Source organism: Oncorhynchus masou, chromosome 12 (assembly GCF_036934945.1).
Source record: "Oncorhynchus masou masou isolate Uvic2021 chromosome 12, UVic_Omas_1.1, whole genome shotgun sequence".
Lineage (NCBI taxonomy): Eukaryota > Metazoa > Chordata > Actinopteri > Salmoniformes > Salmonidae > Oncorhynchus > Oncorhynchus masou.
In genome coordinates this window covers 85,084,602-85,108,803 of record NC_088223.1, presented here as the reverse complement: position 1 = coordinate 85,108,803, position 24,202 = coordinate 85,084,602, and the positions used below count along the sequence as shown (strand labels likewise).

The 24,202-nt window shown below is 45.7% G+C and overlaps 1 protein-coding gene across 3 annotated transcripts in view; it reads right to left on the bottom strand.

Annotated features, from left to right (window-relative positions):
- The window catches only part of LOC135550970 (gamma-aminobutyric acid receptor subunit gamma-2), a 75,544-nt gene that overhangs the window by 14,431 nt on the left and 36,911 nt on the right, over positions 1–24,202 (bottom strand). For all 3 annotated transcript variants that reach the window (XM_064982285.1, XM_064982286.1, XM_064982287.1), the window contains exons 7-8: positions 7,610–7,762; positions 2,175–2,380 (exon numbers count right to left, since the gene is read on the bottom strand). In XM_064982285.1, coding sequence (XP_064838357.1) covers positions 2,175–2,380; positions 7,610–7,762 — 359 coding nt within the window. The remainder of the gene's footprint in view (positions 1–2,174; positions 2,381–7,609; positions 7,763–24,202) is intronic.

Genomic DNA, 24,202 nt, shown 5'->3' with positions numbered 1-24,202 from the left:
TCCGGGGCCTGCGGCGAGGGTCCCCAGTCCGAGGCCTGCGGCGAGGGTCCCTAGTCCGGGGCCTGCGGCAAGGGTCCCCAGTCCGGGGCCGGCGACAATGGTCCCCGCACCAGAGGTGCCACCAAAGTGGGGGGAGCCAGAGGCGGAGCGGGGGCTATGTCCTGAACCGGAGCAGCCGCCAAGGGTAGATGCCCACCCGGACTCTCCCCTATAGGTTCAGGTTTGCGGCCGGGAATCCGCACCTTTGGGGGGGGGGGGTACTGTCACGCCATGACCTTAGAGAGCTGTTTTATTTCTCTATTTGGTGAGGTCAGGGTGTGAGGTGGGGTGGGTATTCTATGTGTTGTATTACTTTGGTTTTGGCCGAGTGTGGTTCCCAATCAGACGCAGCTGTCTATCGTTGTCTCTGATTGGGAATCATACTTAGGTAGCATGTTTTCCCACCTATGTTGTGGGATCTTGTTTTTTGTTAGCTCTGTGAAGCCGGCAGAACGTGACCTTCATTATTCCTTTTGTTGTTTTTGTTTGGTGTTCTGAGTATTAAAGATCATGAACACTTACCAGGCTGCACCTTGGTCTACTTCTTCAGACGAACGTCACAATGAGAAATGAAAATGGTTAGACCCTTATACCCAAAACCTATGAGAAAAAAAACGGATAGTCCCTAACACCCAAAACCTATGAGAAATTAAAACGGTTAGACCCTTATACCCAAAACCCATGAGAATTAAAAAATGTTAGACACTTAAACCTATAATACATTAAAATGGTCAGACCCATAGACCAAAAACCTATGAGAAATTAAAATGGATAGACCCTTATACCTAAAAGCCATGAGAAATAAAAAGGGTTAGAGCCTTACAGACAATACCTATAAGAAATGAAAACGGTCAGACCCTAACAACCAAAATCTATGAGACATGAAAACAGGTTAGACACTTAGACCCAAAACCTATGAGAAAATAAAACGGATAGATCATTACACCCAAATCCAATGAGAAATTAGTATGGTTAGACCCTTACACCCAAAGGCCATGAGAAATGAAAATGGTTAGATCCTTACACCCAAAAGCCATGAGAAATGAAAATGGTTAGACCCTTACACCCAAAAGCCATGAGAAATGAAAATGGTTAGACCCTTACACCCAAAACCTATGAGAAATGAAAATGGTTAGACCCTTACACCCAAAACCTATGAGAAATGAAAATGGTTAGACCCTTACACCCAAAACCTATGAGAAATGAAAATGGTTAGACCCTTACACCCAAAAGCCATGAGAAATGAAAATGGTTAGACCCTTACACCCAAAAGCCATGAGAAATGAAAACGGTTAGACCCTTACACCACAAAAACCAATGAGAAATGAAAATGGTTAGACCCTTACACCACAAAAACCCATGAGAAATGAAAATGGTTAGACCCTTACACCCAAAACCTATGAGAATTTAAAATATGTTATTTCCTCGATTTCCTTTTTTATTCATAAAGATCAAAAGGATCTGAGTCAAAGGCTTCTGCATCACAACTTGGCAGACCATGTGAAGAAACTCATTTAGAACAACCCCTTAGAGAAAGCAAACTGGCATTACACCTCAGATCGTCAAAACTCATTCACCCAGCACAGATTTATATCCAAAAGCAAATCTTACTGACAGAGAAGCTGAAACTGGAGAACTCCACAGCCTGTTGAGTACCTCGCTCGCTAACTCTGGTGATTTTACTATAGCCGCCATGATGTTGTGGGAATTTAAAGCCCCGACACCTTCTGGTCATTAGACCAGGTTTTAAAATAGTACTGCACAGCTGTGGAATGGATTAAGGACAGGTTCTATGTCTCTCGTAGACTGCATGGCACGAGGTGGCCTCACAATGACTGCTCCCTTCAGAGAACCTAGTAGTAGTAGGCTTTGCATTACAGTGACACAGTAATACAGTGATTGGCGAGGCTTTCAGAGACAGAAATAACTCTGTGTTTGGAGAGTGTTGTAATCCCCACCCCTTGACCTGGCCTATTCCTAATATAAACACATTCTCACAGGTAAAGTCAACATTCTTTGCAAACACATTAAGCTCAAAATGTGTCTGACATTTATCTCAGCTATTCTGACCATTTTATCTTCACTACTTGAGAAGAGTCATTGTGTGCCCACTTTGTTTTGGATAAATGACTCACCGGGTTTTTCTTCTTCTTGTCCTTTTTTGTGCTTGGCTTCCTGTTGCTTACAAAGTAGTGCAGTGTTCCGTATTCTATCAGCGCGGCAAAGACGAAGATGAAGCATACGGACACAAAGAGGTCCATGGCCGTCACGTAGGACACCTTAGGCAGCGACTTCCTGGCTATGGTACTCAGCGTAGTCATGGTCAGCACAGTGGTGATGCCTGTCAATAGACCAGATGGCCAAGAGGGTCAGACGAGGGTATAGAAAGGGTATAGCAACAAAAGATAACAGTATGCCATTCTTAGAGGGTTTTGATTTTAGGACTTGGGGAGTTGGTGCAGTGGAGGCAATAAAAAATGTAGGATATGTCGGAGACTAACAAAATAGAGTTGTAAGAGTGGTTCAGAGTATATATATATATATATATATATATATTTAATATATATATATAATTATTTTATTGACCTCCCTAGACTCAGAGACGTGAGAAAAAAACTGACCAAAAATTCAAAGAAACTTTCTGTACAAAAATATATTCACAGAGATTATTGGAATGGAGCAATCTCAGACTGGTTGAACAAAATACAATATGTATGATACACAGTGGGGATGTTTGAACTAGTTTAGCATGCTGCACACATCTATTTTGAAGAGAGCTTCCTATTTGATCCTTATGGGTCTTAAATAAATTACATACTGTCACGTTCTGACCTTTATTTCCTTTGTTTTGTCGTTATTTAGTATGGTCAGGGCGTGAGTTGGGGTGGGCAGTCTATGTTTGTTTTTCTATGATTTGGGTATTTTTATGTTTCGGCCTAGTATGGTTCTCAATCAGAGGCAGGTGTCATTAGTTGTCTCTGACTGAGAATCATACTTAGGTAGCCTGGGTTTCACTGTGTGTTTGTGGGTGATTGTTCCTGTCCCTGTGTTTGCACCAGATAAGGCTGTTTTTGGTTTTCCACGTTTATTGTTTTGTAGTGTTCGTGTTTATCTTTTTTTTATTAAACATGAATCAATATAACCACGCTGCGTTTTGGTCCGCCTCTCCTTCACCTCAAGAAAACCCTTACACATACTTTACGCAGGCAAAAACGTCTGTGAGCTGGGTTATGCCTAAGTGCTTTCTCTGGTAATGGAACATATCTAACAGATACAGTATATTTCCCATAATACTACTCCAACAAATTAAAGGAATCCGAGGAAACATTAAAAATCATTAAGTATAGTGATTAGAAATCAAGGCAGAGTATTCGAGTACTGGATTACACAAAACTAAAGGATTATGAAATGCTGTTAAATTGCAAACACTTAACACATTATGACGTACAGTTTCCCCATAATGGACGGCGTAGCAACCAACTGTTGTGGTCCCTTGATCCACAACATACACAATATATCACAATATATACAACATTATGTGGACACCCCTTCAAATTAGTGAATTCGGCTGTTTCAGCCACACCCGTTGTTGACAAGTTGAACACACAGCCATGCAATTTCCATAGACAAACATTGGCAGTATAATGTTGTTACTAGAGGTCAGTGACTTTCAACGTGGCACCGTCATAGGATGCCACCTTTCCAACAAGTCAATTCATAAAATTTCTGCTCTGCTAGAGCTACCCCGGTCAACTGTAAGTGCTGTTCTTGTAAAGTGGAAATGTCTAGGAGCAACAACGTGAAGTGAAGTGCTAGGCCACACAAGTTCACCGAACAGGACCGTAGAGGGCTGAAGAGCGTAAAAATCGTTTGTCCTCAGTTGCAACACTCACTACCGAGTTCCAAACTGCTTCAGGAAGCAATGTCATCACAAGAACTGTTTGTCGGGAGCTTCATGAAATGGGTTTCCATGGCCAAGCAGCCGCATACAAGCCTAACATCACAATGCACAATACCAAGCGTGGAAATGCATTCTCTGGAGTGATGAATCACGCAGTCCGACGGACATATCTGGATGTGGCGGATGCCGGGAGAACGCTACCTGCCTCAATGCATAGTGACAACTGTAAAGTTTGGCGGAGGAGGAATAATGGTCTGGGGTTGTTTTTCATGGTTCTACATGGTACCTCAGTAGTGTTCTTGTGGCTGAATGGAAGCAAGTCCCCGCAGCAATGTTCCAACATCTAGTAGAAAGCCTTCCCAGGAGAGTGGAGGCTGTTAAAGCAGCAAAGGGGGGACCAACTCCATATTAATGCCCGAGATTTTAGAATGAAATGTTCAACAAGCAGGTGTCCACATACTTTTGGTCATGTAGTGTATCTCTTCTTTCAAGTTCAGCCTTACCACCAGCCATCTGGGGCAAAGGAATCAGTGTTCATTTTGGCAGCTATTTTATATTTAGTTTTATTCTTAAAATATATTTGAGCCTTAGTCACACTTTAGTCATTTTATCCATCATTAGTTTCAGTTATTATCAATTGACTAAAACTCCGGACAATTTTAGTCCATGCATTTTTCCCCCATTAAATAATTAATATTTACCTCTAACTTCCATCATGTGCATATTCAGACAGCCGTGTCCAACTAGGCCTATTACATTTACATTACATTTAAGTCATTTAGCAGACGCTCTTATCCAGAGCGACTTACATCCCTGTATACAACTGGCACATTGCTATTGTGGAAGATTGTAACCAATGCCAGCCAAGATTTACTATATAGGCTACAAAGCCTTGGATACAGGTTAAACAATTTATGTATAGGCCTACAGCTCTTTTCTCCCAATCATAACCAATGAGAGAATCGCATTCCGTATTCTGCAAAGGCATGCATGCATATGATTGGACAATACAGATGAAAAGCAGCTTCATGTCAAATTGAATGTCCATGACTCTTTTCGTCAACTAAAAATGAAAACTGATTTTTTACAGTTATAAATTCAGGACCCTGTCTTTCAAAGATAATTTGTAAAAATGCAAATAACTTCAGACTTTATTGTAAATGTTCAATGAACCATAAACAGTTAATGAACATGCACCTGTGGAACGGTCATTAAGACACTAACAGCTTATAGACGGTAGGCAATTAAGGTCACAGTTATGAAAAGTTAGGACACTAAAGAGGCCTTTCTACTGACTCTGTGAAAAACACCAAAAGAAAGATGCCCAGGGTCCCTGCTCATTTGCGTGAACGTGCCTTAGGCATGCTGCAAGGAGGCATGAGGACTGCAGATGTAACCAGGGCAATAAATTGCAATGTCCGTACTGTGAGACACCTATGACAGCACTACAGGTAGACAGGACGGACAGCTGATTGTCCTCGCAGTGGCAGACCACGTGTAACAACACCTGCATAGGATTGGCACATCCGAACATCACACCTGCAAGACAGGTACAGGATGGCAACAACAACTGCCCGAGTTACACCAGGAACGCACAATCCTTCCGTCAGTGCTCAGACTGTCTGCAATAGGCTGAGAGAGGCTGGACTGGGGGCTTGTAGGCCTGTTGTAGGCAGGTCCTCACCAGACAACCCCCGGCAACAACGTCGCCTATGGGCACAAACCCACCATTGCTGGACCAGACAGGGCAAAAAGTGCTCTTCACTGACGAGTCGCGGTTTTGTCTCACCAGGGTTGATGGTCGGATTCGGGTTTATCATCGAAGGAATGAGCGTCACACCGAGGCCTGTACTCTGGACTCATGGTCTGGGGCGGTGTATCAAAGCATCATCGGACTGAGCTTGTTGTCATTGCAGGCAATCTCAACGCTGTGCTCATGTGGTACCCTTCCTGCAGGCTCATCCTGACATGACCCTCCAGCATGACAATGCCACCAGCCATGCTGCTCATTGTGTTTGTGTTTGTGATTTCCTGCAAGACATGAATATCAGTGTTCTGCCATGGCCAGCGAAGAGCCAGCATCGCAATTCCCACGTCTGGGACCTGTTGGAGCGGAGGGTGAGAACTAGGGCCATTCCCCCCAGAAATGACTGGGAACTTGCAGCAAGAACTGGCAAATCTGGTGCAGTCCATTAGGAGGAGATGCACTGTAGTACTAAATGCAGCTGGTGGCCACACCAGATAGTAACTGTTACTTTTGATTTTGACCCCCCATTTCTTCAGGGACACATTATTCCATTTCTGTTAGTCTCATGTCTGTGGAACTTATTCAGTTTATGTCTCAGTTGTTGAATCTTGTTATGTTCATACAAATATCTACACATGTTATGTTTGCTGAAAATAAACGCAGTTGACAGTGAGAGGATGTTTCTTTTTTTTGCTGTGTTTAGTTTTTTCCACGGCAACTCGTTTCATTATCATCATTCGCGTTGTCGTCAGGAAAAATAGGTTGTTGAGTAATATTTTTTGTCATAGTTATTGTTCACAAAATTAACACTGCATGGGATCTTTGTCATCGAGACTTGATGATATGGAGGGCGATACCACACCAGGGGAAACCCTTTAACATAGCACACAGATACTACAGATGCGTGTTTAGTGAGTACAGCTACCAGCATCCCTGCCTCAAACACACACCGCAGCTCTTTAACAAACCACTCTAATAGATCACGAGGGCTTTGCGGCTAATATGGTTTTATTTGTGTCTATTTTTCATGCAAAACGAGAGACATCATCATGTCTCAAGATTAATGTTGCAATATCTATGGAGGTGCCTGGAGTGATTGTCATATTTGGTTGGATGGCATTGAAGGATTAAGAATAATGTGACAGCTAGCTAACCAACATTCACCACCCTGTCATCTTCATCTTCATCTTTGGGAAGAAAATTAAGCTATTTGACATTTTCATGTTGCAAGGCAATTAATTTTGTCCTAATATTTAATATTACATGAAGATTATAAGATAACAATAAGATATGGACACATGCAATAAATAAAATAACAAGTTAACCTCTCACAGCAATAGGGACATTCACTAAAGGTGAAAAGTCTCTTCTCTGATTGGAAGTGGATGTCCGTGTTCTGTCCGTGTTCTGGATTGATTTACAATCAGCAATGCTTCTAATGGTCCTGGTGAGTGCTTGTGTTCAGGTTTGAGAAGCTTGGAGAAGCAAGGAACTGACTAAAGAATATGTAACGATAAGAGGATATACTGTGAAGTCGTCCGCCCTTCGGAGACAAGAGCGGGTTCAAAGGTTCACACATTCTGCAAAAAAGTTCCCCTTTTTGTCTTAAGCAAAGCTGGCCACCTGTATTTTCACACTGAGGCTGCATCTCCCCTGCTGTGTTGCATAATGAATGTCTAATTAAGATATGTATGAAAACAGATGTGCTCATCTGGGCTCATATCATCGAGGAGGACTAGTTACTGAAGTCTCTCTGGGTCACCGAGGGTTGGTCCTGACCACCACACGTCCTGTGTTATGAGAAGCACTGATAATAAACTTCACTGATAATGCTGCACCGTGTGTTTGTGTCGAGGCTAGGTTGGTGTGAACCTGAAGAGGTTTTTAAATACCCTATCCCGATTTTCCTTGCTTGTTGTTACCTAAGGATGTTCTAGCAGGCACAGCATCCTTGTTGATCCAGAAGGAGACCCAGGAGAGAACAACGATGAGAGTGCAGGGGATGTAGGTCTGAATGGTGAAGTAACCCATCCTTCTGCTCAAGTCGAAGAAGACTGTCAGCACAACGTAATCTCCTACGAGAGAGGGAAGATGAGAAAAAGAAAAACACTGGATCACCATATTATGGAAATTACTGTATATAATATGCAGGAATGCAATGCAGTCAACACAATTTAATCCCCATAGAGAACTACAATAAGCATACATGCCATACAGACAATGAATAAACAGACAGAGTTAGGTAAAGATATACTGGAAATCTGATTTGGAAATCTGATTTGCATATAACATCACAGGGTTAAATAGAGATTCTACAAACTAGGTGTAGAATACCCTCTTGACCCCTGACCTATCCAGATGTTAGACTGTTATACAGGGTGGTCATCCCTGCTTCCGCCAACTTCTGCTATGAAGTTACTAAGTTGGAAACAGTGCGAGCAGCTCACCCTACCTGTGTAGGTTTATAGAGAGCTCAACGCTAACCTGTACACTAATTGATTAACACCACAATGTAAGCTGTGTCAGAAACTCTCCTGCCCCCTACTATAGTTATCGTGCTTGTAAGCCTGGGGGGCAGCGCGATTATTCTCCTAGCCCTTTTCTGCTTTGCGAGTGGGGCCGCACCAAGCAATTTGGCAACCCGATAATTGACTTCCCTTACAAAAAAAGAAACGCACACAGCAGGGTTACGTGATCAATCCCAGGTTACACCTCTCCTCACCTCCACACTGAGAGAGAGAGAGAGAAGAGAGAGAGAGAGAGAGAGAGAGAGAGAGAGAGAGAGAGAGAGAGAGAGAGAGAGAGAGACAGAGAGAGACAATGCCGCTGACATCTCCATGTGAGTTTTCTGCTGATGAGGCAGTTGGTAGGAGAGAGATATGTGAAGAATATTCTCACAGGTCTGTGGTCCACTATTTTTTTAAATTAACATTACATTAATATAGCTATTGAGGTTTTCAGCACACATTGCATTACCCTCCACAATAATAATGATGGGCTTATTAAGCAAATAATATAATTTTTTGTGTTTAATTTTACCCCCCTTTTCTCCCCAATTTCGTGGTATCCAATTGTTAGTAGCTACTATCTTGTCTCATTGCTACAACTCCCGTATGGACTCGGGAGAGACGAAGGTCGAAAGTCATGCGTCCTCCAAAACACAACCCAACCAAGCTGCACTGCTTCTTAACACAGCGCGCATTCCAACCCGGAAGTCAGCTGCACCAATGTGTCGGAGGAAACACCGTGCACCTGGCAACCTTGGTTAGCGCGCACTGCGCCCGGCCCGCCACAGGAGTCGCTGGTGCGCGATGAGACAAGGATATCCCTGCCGGCCTAACCCAGACGACGGTAGGCCAATTGTGCGACGCCCCACGGACCTCCCGGTTGCGGCCGGTTACGACAGAGCCTGGGCGCGAACCCAGAGTCTCTGGTGGCACAGCTGGTGCTGCAGTACAGCGCCACCCGGGAGGCCGGCAAATACTGTCTTAATGTAAGACACCCCAGCTGTACAACAGCACAGTTCTGGCAGAGTGCTTCCTACTGTCATGACATTGGGGTAGATCTGGGGTCTACTTGGGGTAGACCTGGGGTGAGGATACCGACAACTTACTCCATCAAGACTAATGTATCAGTATCAATGCCTTCCTGTTATCATGAAACACTCGACTCTCTTTTTTTTGTGTGTGACTTTTTACCCCTTTTTCTCCCCAATTTCATGGTATCCAATTGTTGTAGTAGCTACTATCTTGTCTCATCGCTACAACCCCCGTACGGCTCGGGAGAGACGAAGGTTGAAAGTCATGCATCCTCCGATACACAACCCAACCAGCCGCACTGCTTCTTAACACAGTGCACATCCAACCCGGAAGCCAGCCGCACCAATGTGCCGGAGTAAACACCGTGCACCTGGCAACCTTGGTTAGCGCGCACTGTGCCCGGCCCGCCACTGGAGTCGCTGGTGCGCGATGAGACAAGGACATCCCTACCGACCAAGCCCTCCCTAAGCCGTATGACGCTAGGCCAATTGTGCGTCGCCCCACGGACCTCCCGGTCGCGGCCAGTTACGACAGAGTTTGGGCGTGAACCCAGAGTCTCTGATGGCACAGCTGGCGCTGCAGTACAGTGCCACACTCGACTCTCTTGTTCAATGTTTAACCCCATTATCTCTCACCAAGGCAAACTGTATTATTCCTTCGTTCGACAACACAAGAGATGAAGCACATGAATATGAGGTCAATTGGATGGAGACACGATAGCTACAGTGCTTTCGGGAAGTATTCAGATGGCTTGACTTCTTCCACATTTTGTTAGGTATCAGCCTTAATTAAAAATGTATAGAATTATTTTTTCCCCCTGATCAATCTACACACAATACCCCATAATGACAAAGCAAAAACAGGTTTTATTGAATTTTTGCTAATTTATAAAAAATTAACAAATAAATATCACCTTCAGACCCTTTACTCATTACTTTGTTGAATCACCTCTGGAACCAATTACAGCCTTGAGTCTTCTTGGATATGACGCTACAAGCTTGGCACACCTGTAATTGGGGAGTTTCCCAATTCTTTGCAGATCCTCTCAAACTCTGTCAGGATGGATGGGGATCGGGTTCAAGTTTGGGCTCTGGCTGGGCCACTCAAGGACATTCAGAGACTCGTCCCCAAGCCACTCCTGCGTCATCTTGGCTGTGTGCTTAGGGTCATTGTCATGTTGGTAGGAGAACCTTCACCCCAGTCTGAAGTCTTGAGTGCTCTGGAGCAGGTTTTCATCAAGGATCTCTACATACTTTACTCTGTTCATCCTTGCCTCGATCCTGACTAGTCTCCCAGTCCCTGCCGCTGAAAAACATCCCCACAGCATGATGCTGCCACCACGATGCTTCACTGTAGGGATGGTGCCAGGTTTCCTCCAGACGTGACACTTGGCATTCAGGCCAAAGAGTTAAACCTTGGTTTCATCAGACCAGAGCATCTTGTTTCTCATGGTCTGAAAGTCTGTAGGCGCCTTTGGGAGAACTCCCAGCAGGCTGTCATGTGCCTTTTACTGAGGAGTGGCTTCCATTTGGCCACTCTACCATAGTGGCCTGATTGGTGGAGTGCTGCAGAGATGGTTGTCCTTCTGGAAGTTTCTCCCATTTCCACAGAGGAACTCTAGAGCTCTGTCAGAGTGACCATCGGGTTCTTGGTCACCTCCCTGATCAAGGCCCTTAGCGCCCGATTGCTCAGTTTGGCCAATCGGCCAGCTCTAGGAAGATTCTTGGGGGTTCCAAACTTCTTCCATTTAAGGATCATGGGGACCACTGTGTTCTTGGAGTCCTTCAATGCTGCAGAAAATGTTTTGCTACCCTTCCCCAGATCTGTGCCTCAACACAATCCTGTCTCGGAGCTATAAAGACAATTCCTTCAACCTCATGGCTTGGTTTTTTCTCTGACATGCACTGTCAACTGTGGGATCTTATATAGACAGCTGTGTGCCTTTCCAAATCATGTTCAATCAATTGAATTTACCACAGGTGGACTCCAATCAAGTTGTAGAAACATCTCAAGGATGATCAATGGAAACAGGATGCACCTGAGATCAATTTTGAGTCTCATAGCAAAGGGTCTGAATACTTTATTTTTAATACATTCACTTTGTCATTATAGGGCATTGTGTGTAGATTGCTGAGATGTATAAAAAAAAGAATCAATTTTGGAATAACGCTTAAGCATAACAAAATGTGGAAAAAGTCAAGGGGTCTGAATACTTTCCTAAGGGCACGGTATAGCTGCTTATCCCCACATTGAGAGTACAGTATGATAAACAAAGAGCATAGGCTGTAGCTTTGATAGACACAACTCAATCATTTTCTGCTGGGGCTACGCACAGCATGGCAGCAGTGACACATCACACATTATCATGGCCCACCAGTCACCATTCCTGGCTCTGCTATTATCACATTATCATGGCCCACCAGTCACCATTCCTGGCTCTGCTATTATCACATTATCATGGCCCACCAGTTACCATTCCTGGCTCTGCTATTATCACATTATCATGACCCACGAGTCACCATTCCTGGCTCTGCTATTATCACATTATCATGACCCATGAGTCACCATTCCTGGCTCTGCTATTATCACATTATCATGGCCCACCAGTCACCATTCCTGGCTCTGCTATTATCACATTATCATGGCCCACCAGTCACCATTCCTGGCTCTGCTATTATCACATTATCATGGCCCACAAGTCACCATTCCTGGCTCTGCTATTATCACATTATCATGGCCCACGAGTCACCATTCCTGGCTCTGCTATTATCACATTATCATGGCCCACCAGTCACCATTCCTGGCTCTGCTATTATCACATTATCATGACCCACGAGTCACCATTCCTGGCTCTGCTATTATCACATTATCATGGCCCACGAGTCACCATTCCTGGCTCTGCTATTATCACATTATCATGGCCCACGAGTCACTATTCCTGGCTCTGCTATTATCACATTATCATGACCCACCAGTTACCATTCCTGGCTCTGCTATTATCACATTATCATGGCCCACGAGCCACCATTCCTGGCTCTGCTATTACCACATTATCATGGCCCACGAGTCACCATTCCTGGCTCTGCTATTATCACATTATCATGGCCCACGAGTCACTATTCCTGGCTCTGCTATTATCACATTATCATGGCCCACGAGCCACCATTCCTGGCTCTGCTATTATCACATTATCATGACCCACGAGTCACCATTCCTGGCTCTGCTATTATCACATTATCATGGCCCACGAGCCACCATTCCTGGCTCTGCTATTATCACATTATCATGGCCCACGAGTCACCATTCCTTGCTCTGCTATTATCACATTATCATGGCCCACCATTCCTGGCTCTACTATTATCACATTATCATGGCCAACCATTCCTGGTTCTGCTCTTTTCTATTTTGTGTATTCAAAGAAATACAAACAAAGAAAATCCCTCCCAAATGATTTAGTGAAATGTAATATCGGGTCCTTGGCATGTACTGCATATGTCCCCCTGTCTCTCTCTCCTTCCCCAGAATCTACAGCGCTTCAGTGGGTGAAGTAGTTGGCTTGTCCCAATGGATTTCTCTGTGCGCTTCAGGACATCAAAGGGCCCTGCTTGCTTCTCCCTAATGAGAGGCCAGCGCATGTGCGCGCACACACACACACACACACACACACACACACACACACACACACACACACACACACACACACACACACACACACACACACACACACACACACACACACACACACCTCAAAGCTCCTCTCTCTTCCAGGAGATCTCATCTGTCAACCCACAAGATAGTGGAACACATGACGTAGGTGTAGAAGTTCTGCTTTAATCATCACACCGTGTGAATGCATGAAACAACACTTCCTTCTCACAACCAGGCAACTCCTTAGTGGGGCCTAAACCTAAAATATTTATACATTTACTTTACTTCTCTTTGACATGAGGAAATACAAAGCTCTTATCCAGGAACATTGAAGATGGTTGGAAATTGGCTCAATGGGTTTGGTTGGGTCATACCAATGAATATGGACCCTTTTCTCTAATCAGGTTGAGACAGATCTTGGATTCAATTAGTCTATCTGGGTTGAAATATTTCTCCCTCTATCTAAACAGATATGATGCTTGACTAAAACATAATAATTTCAACTGGTGGGCTATTGGTGTGAGATGTTCTGCTGTGCTCTGATGTTTTCTGAAAAGCTGAAAAATATAGAATTCTGTGACAAATTCACCACTTAGACTAAACAGCGACTCAAAATCGAACTCATTGTTTATATTGAGGTATTGTTTTGTGTATTTTTATTAGTATAGCTGCATATTTTCCCGAAGCAGGAAATTTAGTAAGAAACCTCACAAATGTAATATTCTCCTATAAAGAGTTATGGAACCCAATAATAACTTGGCAGGGAAGATCATTCATCAGAGCACACTGTTAAAACCTCTGGGACTGCTGGATAGTATGATGCACATAACACAGGCCTCACTCTGCCCATGTGCTCCTACCATTCCAGATCCCACTGCAACAAGACTACAGTGGTAAATAAGCTGTTCCATTTTCCATTTTTAGATGATTTTTGTTTTCTTTGGATGGACGGAGGAAATGCTGAAACATCACTCCCAGTAATGTTGCTGGCTACATATTGCCGGAGGAGACTGCTTTCATGAGAAGAGATATGGTAATCCCAGGTTGGGTTGGAGATCAGGAGAAGAGATATGGTAATCCCAGGTTGGGTTGGAGATCAGGAGAAGAGATATGGTAATCCCAGGTTGGGTTGGAGATCAGCAGAAGAGATATGGTAATCCCAGGTTGGGTTGGAGATCAGGAGAAGAGATATGGTAATCCCAGAGAAGAGATATGGTAATCCCAGGTTGGGTTGGAGATCAGGAGAAGAGATATGGTAATCCCAGGTTGGGTTGGAGATCAGGAGAAGAGATATGGTAATCCCAGGTTGGGTTGGAGATCAGGAGAAGAGATATGGTAATCCCAGGTTGGGTTGGAGATCAGGAGAAGAGATATGGTAATCCCAGGTTGGGTTGGAGATCAGGAGAAGAGATATGGTAATCCCAGGTTGGGTTGGAGATCAGCAGAAGAGATATGGTAATCCCAGGTTGGGTTGGAGATCAGGAGAAGAGATATGGTAATCCCAGGTTGGGTTGGAGATCAGGAGAAGAGATAATCCCAGGTTGGGTTGGAATCCCAGGTTGGGTTGGAGATCAGGAGAAGAGATATGGTAATCCCAGGTTGGGTTGGAGATCAGGAGAAGAGATATGGTAATCCCAGGTTGGGTTGGAGATCAGCAGAAGAGATATGGTAATCCCAGGTTGGGTTGGAGATCAGGAGAAGAGATATGGTAATCCCAGGTTGGGTTGGAGATCAGCAGAAGAGATATGGTAATCCCAGGTTGGGTTGGAGATCAGGAGAAGAGATATGGTAATCCCAGGTTGGGTTGGAGATCAGGAGAAGAGATATGGTAATCCCAGGTTGGGTTGGAGATCAGGAGAAGAGATATGGTAATCCCAGGCTGGGTTGGAGATCAGGAGAAGAGATATGGTAATCCCAGGTTGGGTTGGAGATCAGGAGAAGAGATATGGTAATCCCAGGTTGGGTTGAAGATCAGGAGAAGAGCTCCCAGGTTGGGTTGGAGATCAGGAGAAGAGATGGTAATCCACTTGGAGAATCTTGGGTTGGAGATCAGGAGAAGAGATATGGTAATCTCAGGTTGGGTTGGAGATCCCCAGGTTGGGAGATCAGGAGAAGAATGAGACAGACATCTGTAATCCCACTATGGCCCATGAGATGGAGACAAGCAGGCTTGGGTTGGAGATCAGGAGAAGAGCTGCCCAGGCAGGAGAAGAGATATGGTAATCATGCTGGCCGTCCTATGGTCATAGGCATCTGCTGACAGGATGGCAGAGAAGATTTTATGCACAACCACAGAGCAGTCTATAAGAGGGGGTGGTGAGCACTATCACTGTGGGGCCAGCTATACGAGGGGGTGGTGAGCACAATCACTGTGGGGCCAGCTATAAGAGGGGGTGGTAAGCATTATCACTGTGGGGCCAGCTATAAGAGGGGGTGGTGAGCACTATCACTGTGGGGCCAGCTAGAAGAGGGGGTGGTGGGCACTGTTACTGTGTGGCCAGCTAGAAGAGGGGGTGGTGAGCACTGTTACTGTGTGGCCAGCTAGAAGAGGGGGTGGTGAGCACTATCACTGTGGGGCCAGCTATAAGCACAATCACTGGGGGCCAGGTGAGCAGTGTTACTGTGTGGCCAGCTAGAAGAGGGGGTGGTGAGCAGTGTTACTGTGTGGCCAGCTAGAAAAGGGGGTGGTGAGCACAATCACTGTGTGGCCAGCTAGAAGAGGGGGTGGTGGGCACTGTTACTGTGTGGCCAGCTAGAAGAGGGGGTGGTGAGCACTATCACTGTGGGGCCAGCTATAAGAGGGGGTGGTGAGCAGTGTTACTGTGTGGCCAGCTAGAAAAGGGGGTGGTGAGCAGTGTTACTGTGTGGCCAGCTAGTGTGGCCAAAAGGGGGTGGTGAGCACTATCAAAAGGGGGTGGTGAGCACAATCACTGTGTGGCCAGCTAGAAGAGGGGGTGGTGGGCACTGTTACTGTGTGGCCAGCTAGAAGAGGGGGTGGTGAGCACTATCACTGTGGGGCCAGCTATAAGAGGGGGTGGTGAGCAGTGTTACTGTGTGGCCAGCTAGAAAAGGGGGGTGGTGAGCACTGTTACTGTGTGGCCAGCTAGAAGAGGGGGTGGTGAGCACTATCACTGTGGGGCCAGCTATAAGAGGGGGTGGTGAGCAGTGTCACTGTGTGGCCAGCTATAAAAGGGGGTGGTGAGCAGTGTTACTGTGTGGCCAGCTAGAAAAGGGGGTGGTGAGCACTATCACTGTGTGGCCAGCTAGAAGAGGGGGTGGTGAGCACTGTTACTGTGTGGCCAGCTAGAAGAGGGGTGGCCAGCTGGTGAGCACTGTTACTGTGTGGCCAGCTAGAAGAGGGGGTGGTGAGCACTATCACTGTGTGGCCAGCTAGAAGAGGGGGTGGTGGGCAGCACTGTTACTGTGTGGCCAGCTAGAAGAGGGGGTGGTGAGCACTGTTACTGTGTGGCCAGCTAGAAGAGGGGGTGGTGAGCACTATCACTGTGGGGCCAGCTATAAGAGGGGGTGGTGAGCAGTGTTACTGTGTGGACAGCTAGAAGAGGGGGTGGTGAGGGCCGATTTGTTCTTGAGCGGTTGGTCGGGGGCCGGAACATAATTACAAATAATTTATAGACAGCAAATTGACCGCAAGAAGCCTAAACCTAAACAGATGTAATGTTTGACTAAAACTGAATCATTTCAAACCTTGCTTACATTTATATACTATCACATGTCTCTCTAATATCCGTGGGAATACTTGGGAACAGATTTCTTCAATTAAAAATCACTTGGAGCCAAAATTCACACAACTTATTGTGGGAAGCTTGTGGAAGGCTACCTGAAACTTTTGACCCAAGTTTAAAGGCAATACTACCAAATACTAATTGAGTGTATGTAAACCTCTGACCCACTGGGAATGTAATGAAACAAATAAAAACTGAAATAAATCATTCTCTCTACTATTATTCTGACATTTCACATTCTTAAAATAAAGTGATGATCCTAACTGACCTAAGACAGGGAATTTTTACTAGGACTACATGTCAGGAATTGTGAAAAAGTTTAAAAGTATTTGGCTAAGGTGAATGTAAACTTCTGACTTCAACTGTATATAAACTCAGCAAAAAAAGAAACATCCCTTTTTCAGGACCCTGTCTTTCAAAGATAATTCATAAATATCCAAATAACTTCACAGATCTTCATTGTAAAGGGTTTAAACACTGTTTCCCATGCTTGTTCAATGAACCATTAACAATTAATGAACATGCACCTGTGGAACGGTCGTTAAGACACTAACAGCTTACAGATGGTAGGCAATTAAGGTCACAGTTATTAAAACTTAGGGCACTAAAGAGGCCTTTCTACTGGCATCTTTCTTGTGGTGTCAGTAGAAAGGCCTCTTTTGTGTCCTAAGTTTTAATAACTGCCAAAATAAAGAGAGAAGACATTTCTTTTTTTGCTGAGTTTATATACCCCCCCCCCGAAAACTTGGGGGGGCCAAATAGAACTACCCGTGGGGCAAATTTGGCGCCCGGGCCGCCAGTTGGGGAACTCTGCTGTAACAGAAAATATTACCAGAACAACAGATTTGTTATTTAAAAAAATTGAATTCAGCTATTTGTGGAAGACAGCCAGTGGGTGATATTTCGACAGTGCAAAATATTAAAAAGCAAATTGGCACAGTAGATTATTTTAGAATACGGCAGGTTGGGATTACATCATGTTTACACACAGTTTACTGTAGACCTGAGTAAAGGATATCTCCATGCTCATGTATTTAAAACAATTTTTTGTTATATTGTAGTTTTGATGTTCACATGAACACAGCAAGGTCATTTGAATTCAGACACATTCAGTCTCCCTCTACAGTTACATTCCAGGTTACTCAAAAAATGTGGCCACACTCTTAGAATAAGAAGGTTCTATCTAGAACCTAAAAGGGTTCTTTGGCTGTCCCATAGGAGAATCCTTTGAAGAAGCCTTTTGGTTCTGGGTAGAACCCTTTTGGGATCCATGTTGAACCCAAAGGGTTCTACCTGGAACAGAAACACATTTTAACTGGAACCAAAAAGGGTTCTCTTATTTGAACAGCTGAAGAACCCTTTATGAGGTTATTAAAGTATTTCTGATTCATATCCTGAGAGATGAAGTTCACACCTCTAACGTAATCACCCAGACCAGAATTGTTTTACTCCTAGTCCAGTCAGTCCCCATACCTAATATATTTATTTTCTTATCTTCCTCTGCTTGCTATCCATTTGAACTGGTTTAGGGGGAGACTAATACTCCTCACAGAACAAAAAGAGTGCTGATGAGCAATCTCTAATCCTGGATGTGCTGGGAAAAATATGATCATCTAAACTTCAAAAAGACAAGATCTAATTAGTGAACGCAAGCCAATGCTGTGGTTGGCGGCAGCAAGGAGATGCACCATTATCGTAGCTCAGGGGTATGCAGCACACAGGGCATTAGGGTAGGCTTTCAATTAAAACACAAGGCAGGGGTCAGTTCAGTCATACTCATACTGTACTGGACATGCATAGGCAAACAGACAGACAGGCAGACAGGCAGGCAGGCAGACAGACAGACAGACAGACAGACAGACAGACAGACAGACAGACAGACAGACAGACAGACAGAGCAATGTGTGTGCTAGCGAGAATGGTCGGGTTGTCATAGCAATCTTTTCTCTAGGCAGGGATCCATTTTACTTGCAAAGTAATAAACTGTGAGGGGTTACTACAAACTGAGAATATTTCACATTTAATGTGGACATGAGAAAGGTGCAAAATTGCTTCCACGACAGCAAAGATGTAGCAGCGGCCTTATATCACAGAGATTCATGGATAGTGCCCAATTTACCATGTGTGAAAGCAAGGTGATCGTCTTATCGCCTGCAGTGATCTGACATCTAATGTAAAGTCACAGAAATATGATGACTAGCTCAGGTTTCCATGAAGAGATTACACACTATAACACTTTCTGTTGTAGTAAACAATAAACAATTGTCAGAAACTACTGTAACCAGCAGCAACAAGTCTCCTCTCTCCTCCTCGTTTCCTTGGTTATTAGCTTGGAGACGGTCCAGTACAGTCAGTCCAATTGTGGCTGAGAGCAGTAATGGCTGGAGAAGTGAGCCATGGACTCGGGAACACGATACCCATTTACTATTCACTGTGCTCTCAGGGAAGACTACATGGCTGGATAATTTGATCATGATCTCCACGACTCTCCTCCCAGCTACTGCTCCTCAGAGAGCGTTGAGTCTGCACTGTTTCCTGCAGCTCAAAACTCAATGCCCGATACTGGGCTAGCTGCTGTGCTGTCTCAACAGTGTGGTGGGAGTGGATGGAAGGCTATTAAGTGATATTAAAGTGTGTGCTGGCTGAGCTGGTCTAGCCCCCTGACGGCCCCCAGTGCAGCCCTCCCAGCCCTCTCAGCTCAGATAATGACATGCCAGGATGTGTCAGCGTGACGGCCTTCCCTTGCAGGGTGCACCAGCAGACACTGGGGACCTGCCAACCGGCAGGTCCCTGACAGCCCAGCCTGTTTATACACTATATCTCACTTCGCTGCCTCCATCCTGTGCCAAGAAATAACAACTGTCACGCAGCCTTACAATGTCCCACACTCACAAATGGGTTGATTTCATTTCTGCTCAATGTATTCCTGTGTCCTAGTTTATTCATCTGACTCGCACCAAGGCAGGATGCTGTGGTTACACTCCATCAAATGAGGGAGAGAATAAGTGGAAAGTATTAGCAAATTCAAATCCCTGTTTAGAATTTCAACCGTTACTGTGATTGTACAGTAGGGCTTCATGTTCTCTGGCTCTGGTTTAGGAGCTGTTGTGAGACTTTGGGATGCTGGGATGTTGTGGTCTATTTTCATGTCTCCTTTTCTGTTTATCTTGCCATCTATTTGCCTGTTTCTCTATATCCCACATCTCCCTGTTTTACTCCCTATTTCTCTCTACCCCCCTCTCCCTGTTTCTCTCCACCCCTCTCTCCCTGTTTCTCTCTACCCCCTATCCCTGTTTCTCTCTACCCCTCTCTCCCTGTTTCTCTCTACCCCCCTCTCCCTGTTTCTCTCTACCCCCCTCTCCCTGTTTCTCTCTATCCCTCTCCCCCCCGGTTTCTCTCTATCCCACATCTCCCTGTTTCACTCCGTTTCTCTCTCCCCCCTGTCCCTCGGTTTCTCTCTATCCCCCTCTCCCCTGCTTTCTCTCTATCCCACATCTCCCTGTTTCACTACCTGTTTCTCTCTATCCCCCCTCTCCCTGTTTCACTACCTGTTTCTCTCTATCCCCCTCTCCCTGTTTCTCTCTACCCCCCTCTCCCCGTTTCTCTCTATCCCTCTCTCCCCTGGTTTTTCTCTATCACACATCTCCCTGTTTCACTCCCTGTTTCTCTCTACCCCCTCTCCCCCGGTTTCTCTCTACCCCCTCTCCCTCTGTTTCTCTCTATTCCCCTCTCCCCCGGTTTCTTTCTATCACACATCTCCCTGTTTCACTACCTGTTTCTCTCTATCCCCCTCTCCCCCGGTTTCTCTCTATCTCCCTCTCCCCCGGTTTCTCTCTATCCCTCTCTCCCCCGGTTTCTCTCTATCCCCTTCTCCCTGTTTCTCTCTATTCCCCTCTCCCCCGGTTTCTCTCTATCTCCCTCTCCCCCAGTTTCTCTCTATCCCCCTCTCCCCCGGTTTCTCTCTATCCCCCTCTCCCCCTGTTTCTCTCTATTCCCCTCTCCCCTCTCCCCCAGCTTCTCTCTATCCCCCTCTCCCTGTTTCTCTCTATTCCCTCTCCCCCGGTTTCTCTCTATCCCCTTCTCCCTGTTTCTCTCTATTCCCTTCTCCCCCAGTTTCTCTCTATCCCCTTCTCCCTGTTTCTCTCTATTCCCCTCTCCCCCGGTTTCTCTCTATCCCCTCTCCCCCGGTTTCTCTCTATCCCCCTCTCCCCGGTTTCTCTCTATCCCCCTCTCCCCTGTTTCTCTCTATTCCCCTCTCCCCCGGTTTCTCCCCCCCTCTCCCCGGTTTCTCTCTATCCCCCTCTCCCCCAGTTTCTCTCTATCCCACTCTCCCCTGGTTTCTCTCTATTCCCTCTCCCCCAGTTTCACTCTATCCCCCTATCCCCCGGTTTCTCTCTATCCCCCTCTCCCCCGGTTTCTCTCTATCCCCCTCTCCCCCGGTTTCTCTCTATTCCCCTCTCCCCCAGTTTCTCTCTATCCCCTATCCCCCGGTTTATCTCTATCCCCCTATCCCCCGGTTTCTCTCTATCCCCCTCTCCCCCGCTTTCTCTCTATCCCCCTCTCCCCCGGTTTCTCTCTATCCCCCTCTCCCCGGTTTCTCTCTATTCCCCCCCCTCTCCCCCAGTTTCTCTCTATCCCCCTATCCCCGGTTTCTCTCTATCCCCCTATCCCCCGGTTTCTCTCTATCCCCCTCTCCCCCAGTTTCTCTCTATCCCCCTCTCCCCGGTTTCTCTCTATCACCCTCTCCCCCGGTTTCTCTCTATTCCCCTGTCCCCCCGGTTTCTCTCTATCCCCCTATCCCCGGTTTCTCTCTATCCCCCTCTCCCCCGGTTTCTCTCTATTCCCCCTCCCCCAGTTTCTCTCTATCCCCCTCTCCCCGGGTTTCTCTCTATCCCCTTCTCCCCCAGTTTCTCTCTATTCCCCTCTCCCCCAGTTTCTCTCTATCCCCCTCTCCCCCGGTTTCTCTCTATTCCCCTCTCCCCGGTTTCTCTCAATCCCCTCTCCCCCAGTTTCTCTCTATCCCCCTATCCCCCGGTTTCTCTCTATCCCCCTATCCCCCGGTTTCTCTCTACCCCCTCTCCCCCAGTTTCTCTCTATCCCCCTCTCCCCGGTTTCTCTCTATTCCCCTCTCCCCCAAGGTTTCTCTCTATTCCCCTCTCCCCGGTTTCTCTCTATCCCCCTATCCCCGGTTTCTCTCTATCCCCTCTCCCCGGTTTCTCTCTATTCCCCTCTCCCCCAGTTTCTCTCTATCCCCCTCTCCCCGGGTTTCTCTCTATCCCCTTCTCCCCCGGTTTCTCTCTATTCCCCTCTCCCCAGTTTCTCTCTATCCCCCTCTCCCCAGTTTCTCTCTATCCCCCTCTCCCCGGGTTTCTCTCTATCCCCTTCTCCCCCGGTTTCTCTCTATTCCCCTCTCCCCCAGTTTCTCTCTATCCCCCTCTCCCCCGGTTTCTCTCTATTCCCTCTCCCCCGGTTTCTCTCAATTCCCCTCTCCCCCAGTTTCTCTCTATCCCCCTATCCCCCGGTTTCTCTCTATCCCCCTCTCCCCCAGTTTCTCTCTATTCCCCTCTCCCCCAGTTTCTCTCTGTCCCCCTATCTGGTGCCCACAAGAGCTCTTAATATGCAGGTGGTAGTCAATGGGGAGGAAAACAAGCAGTTATTTTCCCAAAGCAACATATTTCCTTTGGTTCATCAGCAGCGTCTGTGTCCAGGTGATAATTACGGACTTACTAGTCTGTCTCAGGCTGGATGAAAAAAACAGGTTGTTGGTATTTTAACTCAGCACAAGGTGTTGGTATTTCAACTCAGCACAGGGGATTGGTATTTTAACTCAGCACATGGGATTGGTATTTTAACTCAGCACATGTGTCAGGACCCGGTTACGAACCTGGGTCTCCGGAGTGAGAAACAGTCACTTAACCAACTGAGCCACGAATAGTCAGCAGAACCCAGAAGATGAGGCAGACACAGCAGTACTTAAGACGGTGTATTTAATAAAGTAAAAAGGAGAAGTCCTTCAATACAAAAAATGGCAAATCCAAAAGGTGGTAGGAATAGCACAAAAAGCCTCAAGAGATACTCAAAAACAAAACAGAATTCCACAAGAGCATCCACCGGAATCGACAAGAATACACAGAACACTAGGGCTGGGTGCTAACATACAAACACAGAGCACAGAACTGAGGGAAACTAAGGGTTTAAATACAATCAGGGGAAACGAGGCACAGGTGCAAATAATAATGGGGAACAAGGGAAAAAACATGAGGTCAAAAAGCACAATGGGGGCATCTAGTGACCAAAACCCGGAACAACCCTGGCCAAATCCTGACAACATGGGATTGGTATTTTAACTCAGCACAGGGGATTGGTATTTTAACTCAGCACAGGGGATTGGTATTTTAACTCAGCACAGGGGATTGGTACTTTAACTCAGCACAGGGGATTGGTATTTTAACTCAGCACAGTGGATTGGTATTTTAACTCAGCACAAGGTGTTGGTATTTTAACTCAGCACAGAGGATTGGTATTTTAACTCAACACATGGGATTGGTATTTTAACTCAGCACATGGGATTGGTATTTTAACTCAGCACAGGGGATTGGTATTTTAACTCAGCACATGGGATTGGTATTTTAACTCAGCACAGGGGATTGGTATTTCAACTCAGCACATGGGATTGGTATTTCAACTCAGCACAAGGTGTTTTATTTTAACTCAGCACATGGGATTGGTATTTTCACTCAGCACAGGGGATTGGTATTTTAACTCAGCACATGGGATTGGTATTTTAACTCAGCACATGGGATTGGTATTTTAACTGAGCACATGGGATTGGTATTTTAACTCAGCACAGGGGATTGGTATTTTAACTCAGCACAGGGGATTGGTATTTTAACTCAGCACATGGGATTGGTATTTTAACTCAGCACAGAGGATTGGTATTTTAACTCAGCACAAGGTGTTGGTATTTCAACTCAGCACATGGGATTGGTATTTTCACTCAGCACAGGGGATTGGTATTTTAACTCAGCACAGGGGATTGGTATTTTAACTGAGCACATGGGATTGGTATTTTAACTCAGCACAGGGGATTGGTATTTTAACTCAGCACAAGGTGTTGGTATTTTAACTCAGCACAGGGGATTGGTATTTTAACTCAGCACAGGGGATTGGTATTTTAACTGAGCACAGGGGATTGGTATTTCAACTCAGCACAAGGTGTTGGTATTTTAACTCAGCACAGGGGATTGGTATTTTAACTCAGCACAGGGGATTGGTATTTTAACTCAGCACAGGGGATTGGTATTTTAACTCAGCACAGGGGATTGGTATTTTAACTCAGCACAGGGGATTGGTATTTTAACTCAGCACAGGGGATTGGTAGTTTAACTCAGCACAGGGGATTGGTATTTTAACTCAGCACAGGGGATTGGTATTTTAACTCAGCACAGGGGATTGGTATTTTAACTCAGCACAGGGGATTGGTATTTTAACTCAGCACAGGGGATTGGTATTTTAACTCAACACAGGGGATTGGTATTTCGACTCAGCACAGGGGATTGGTATTTCAACTCAGCACATGGGATTG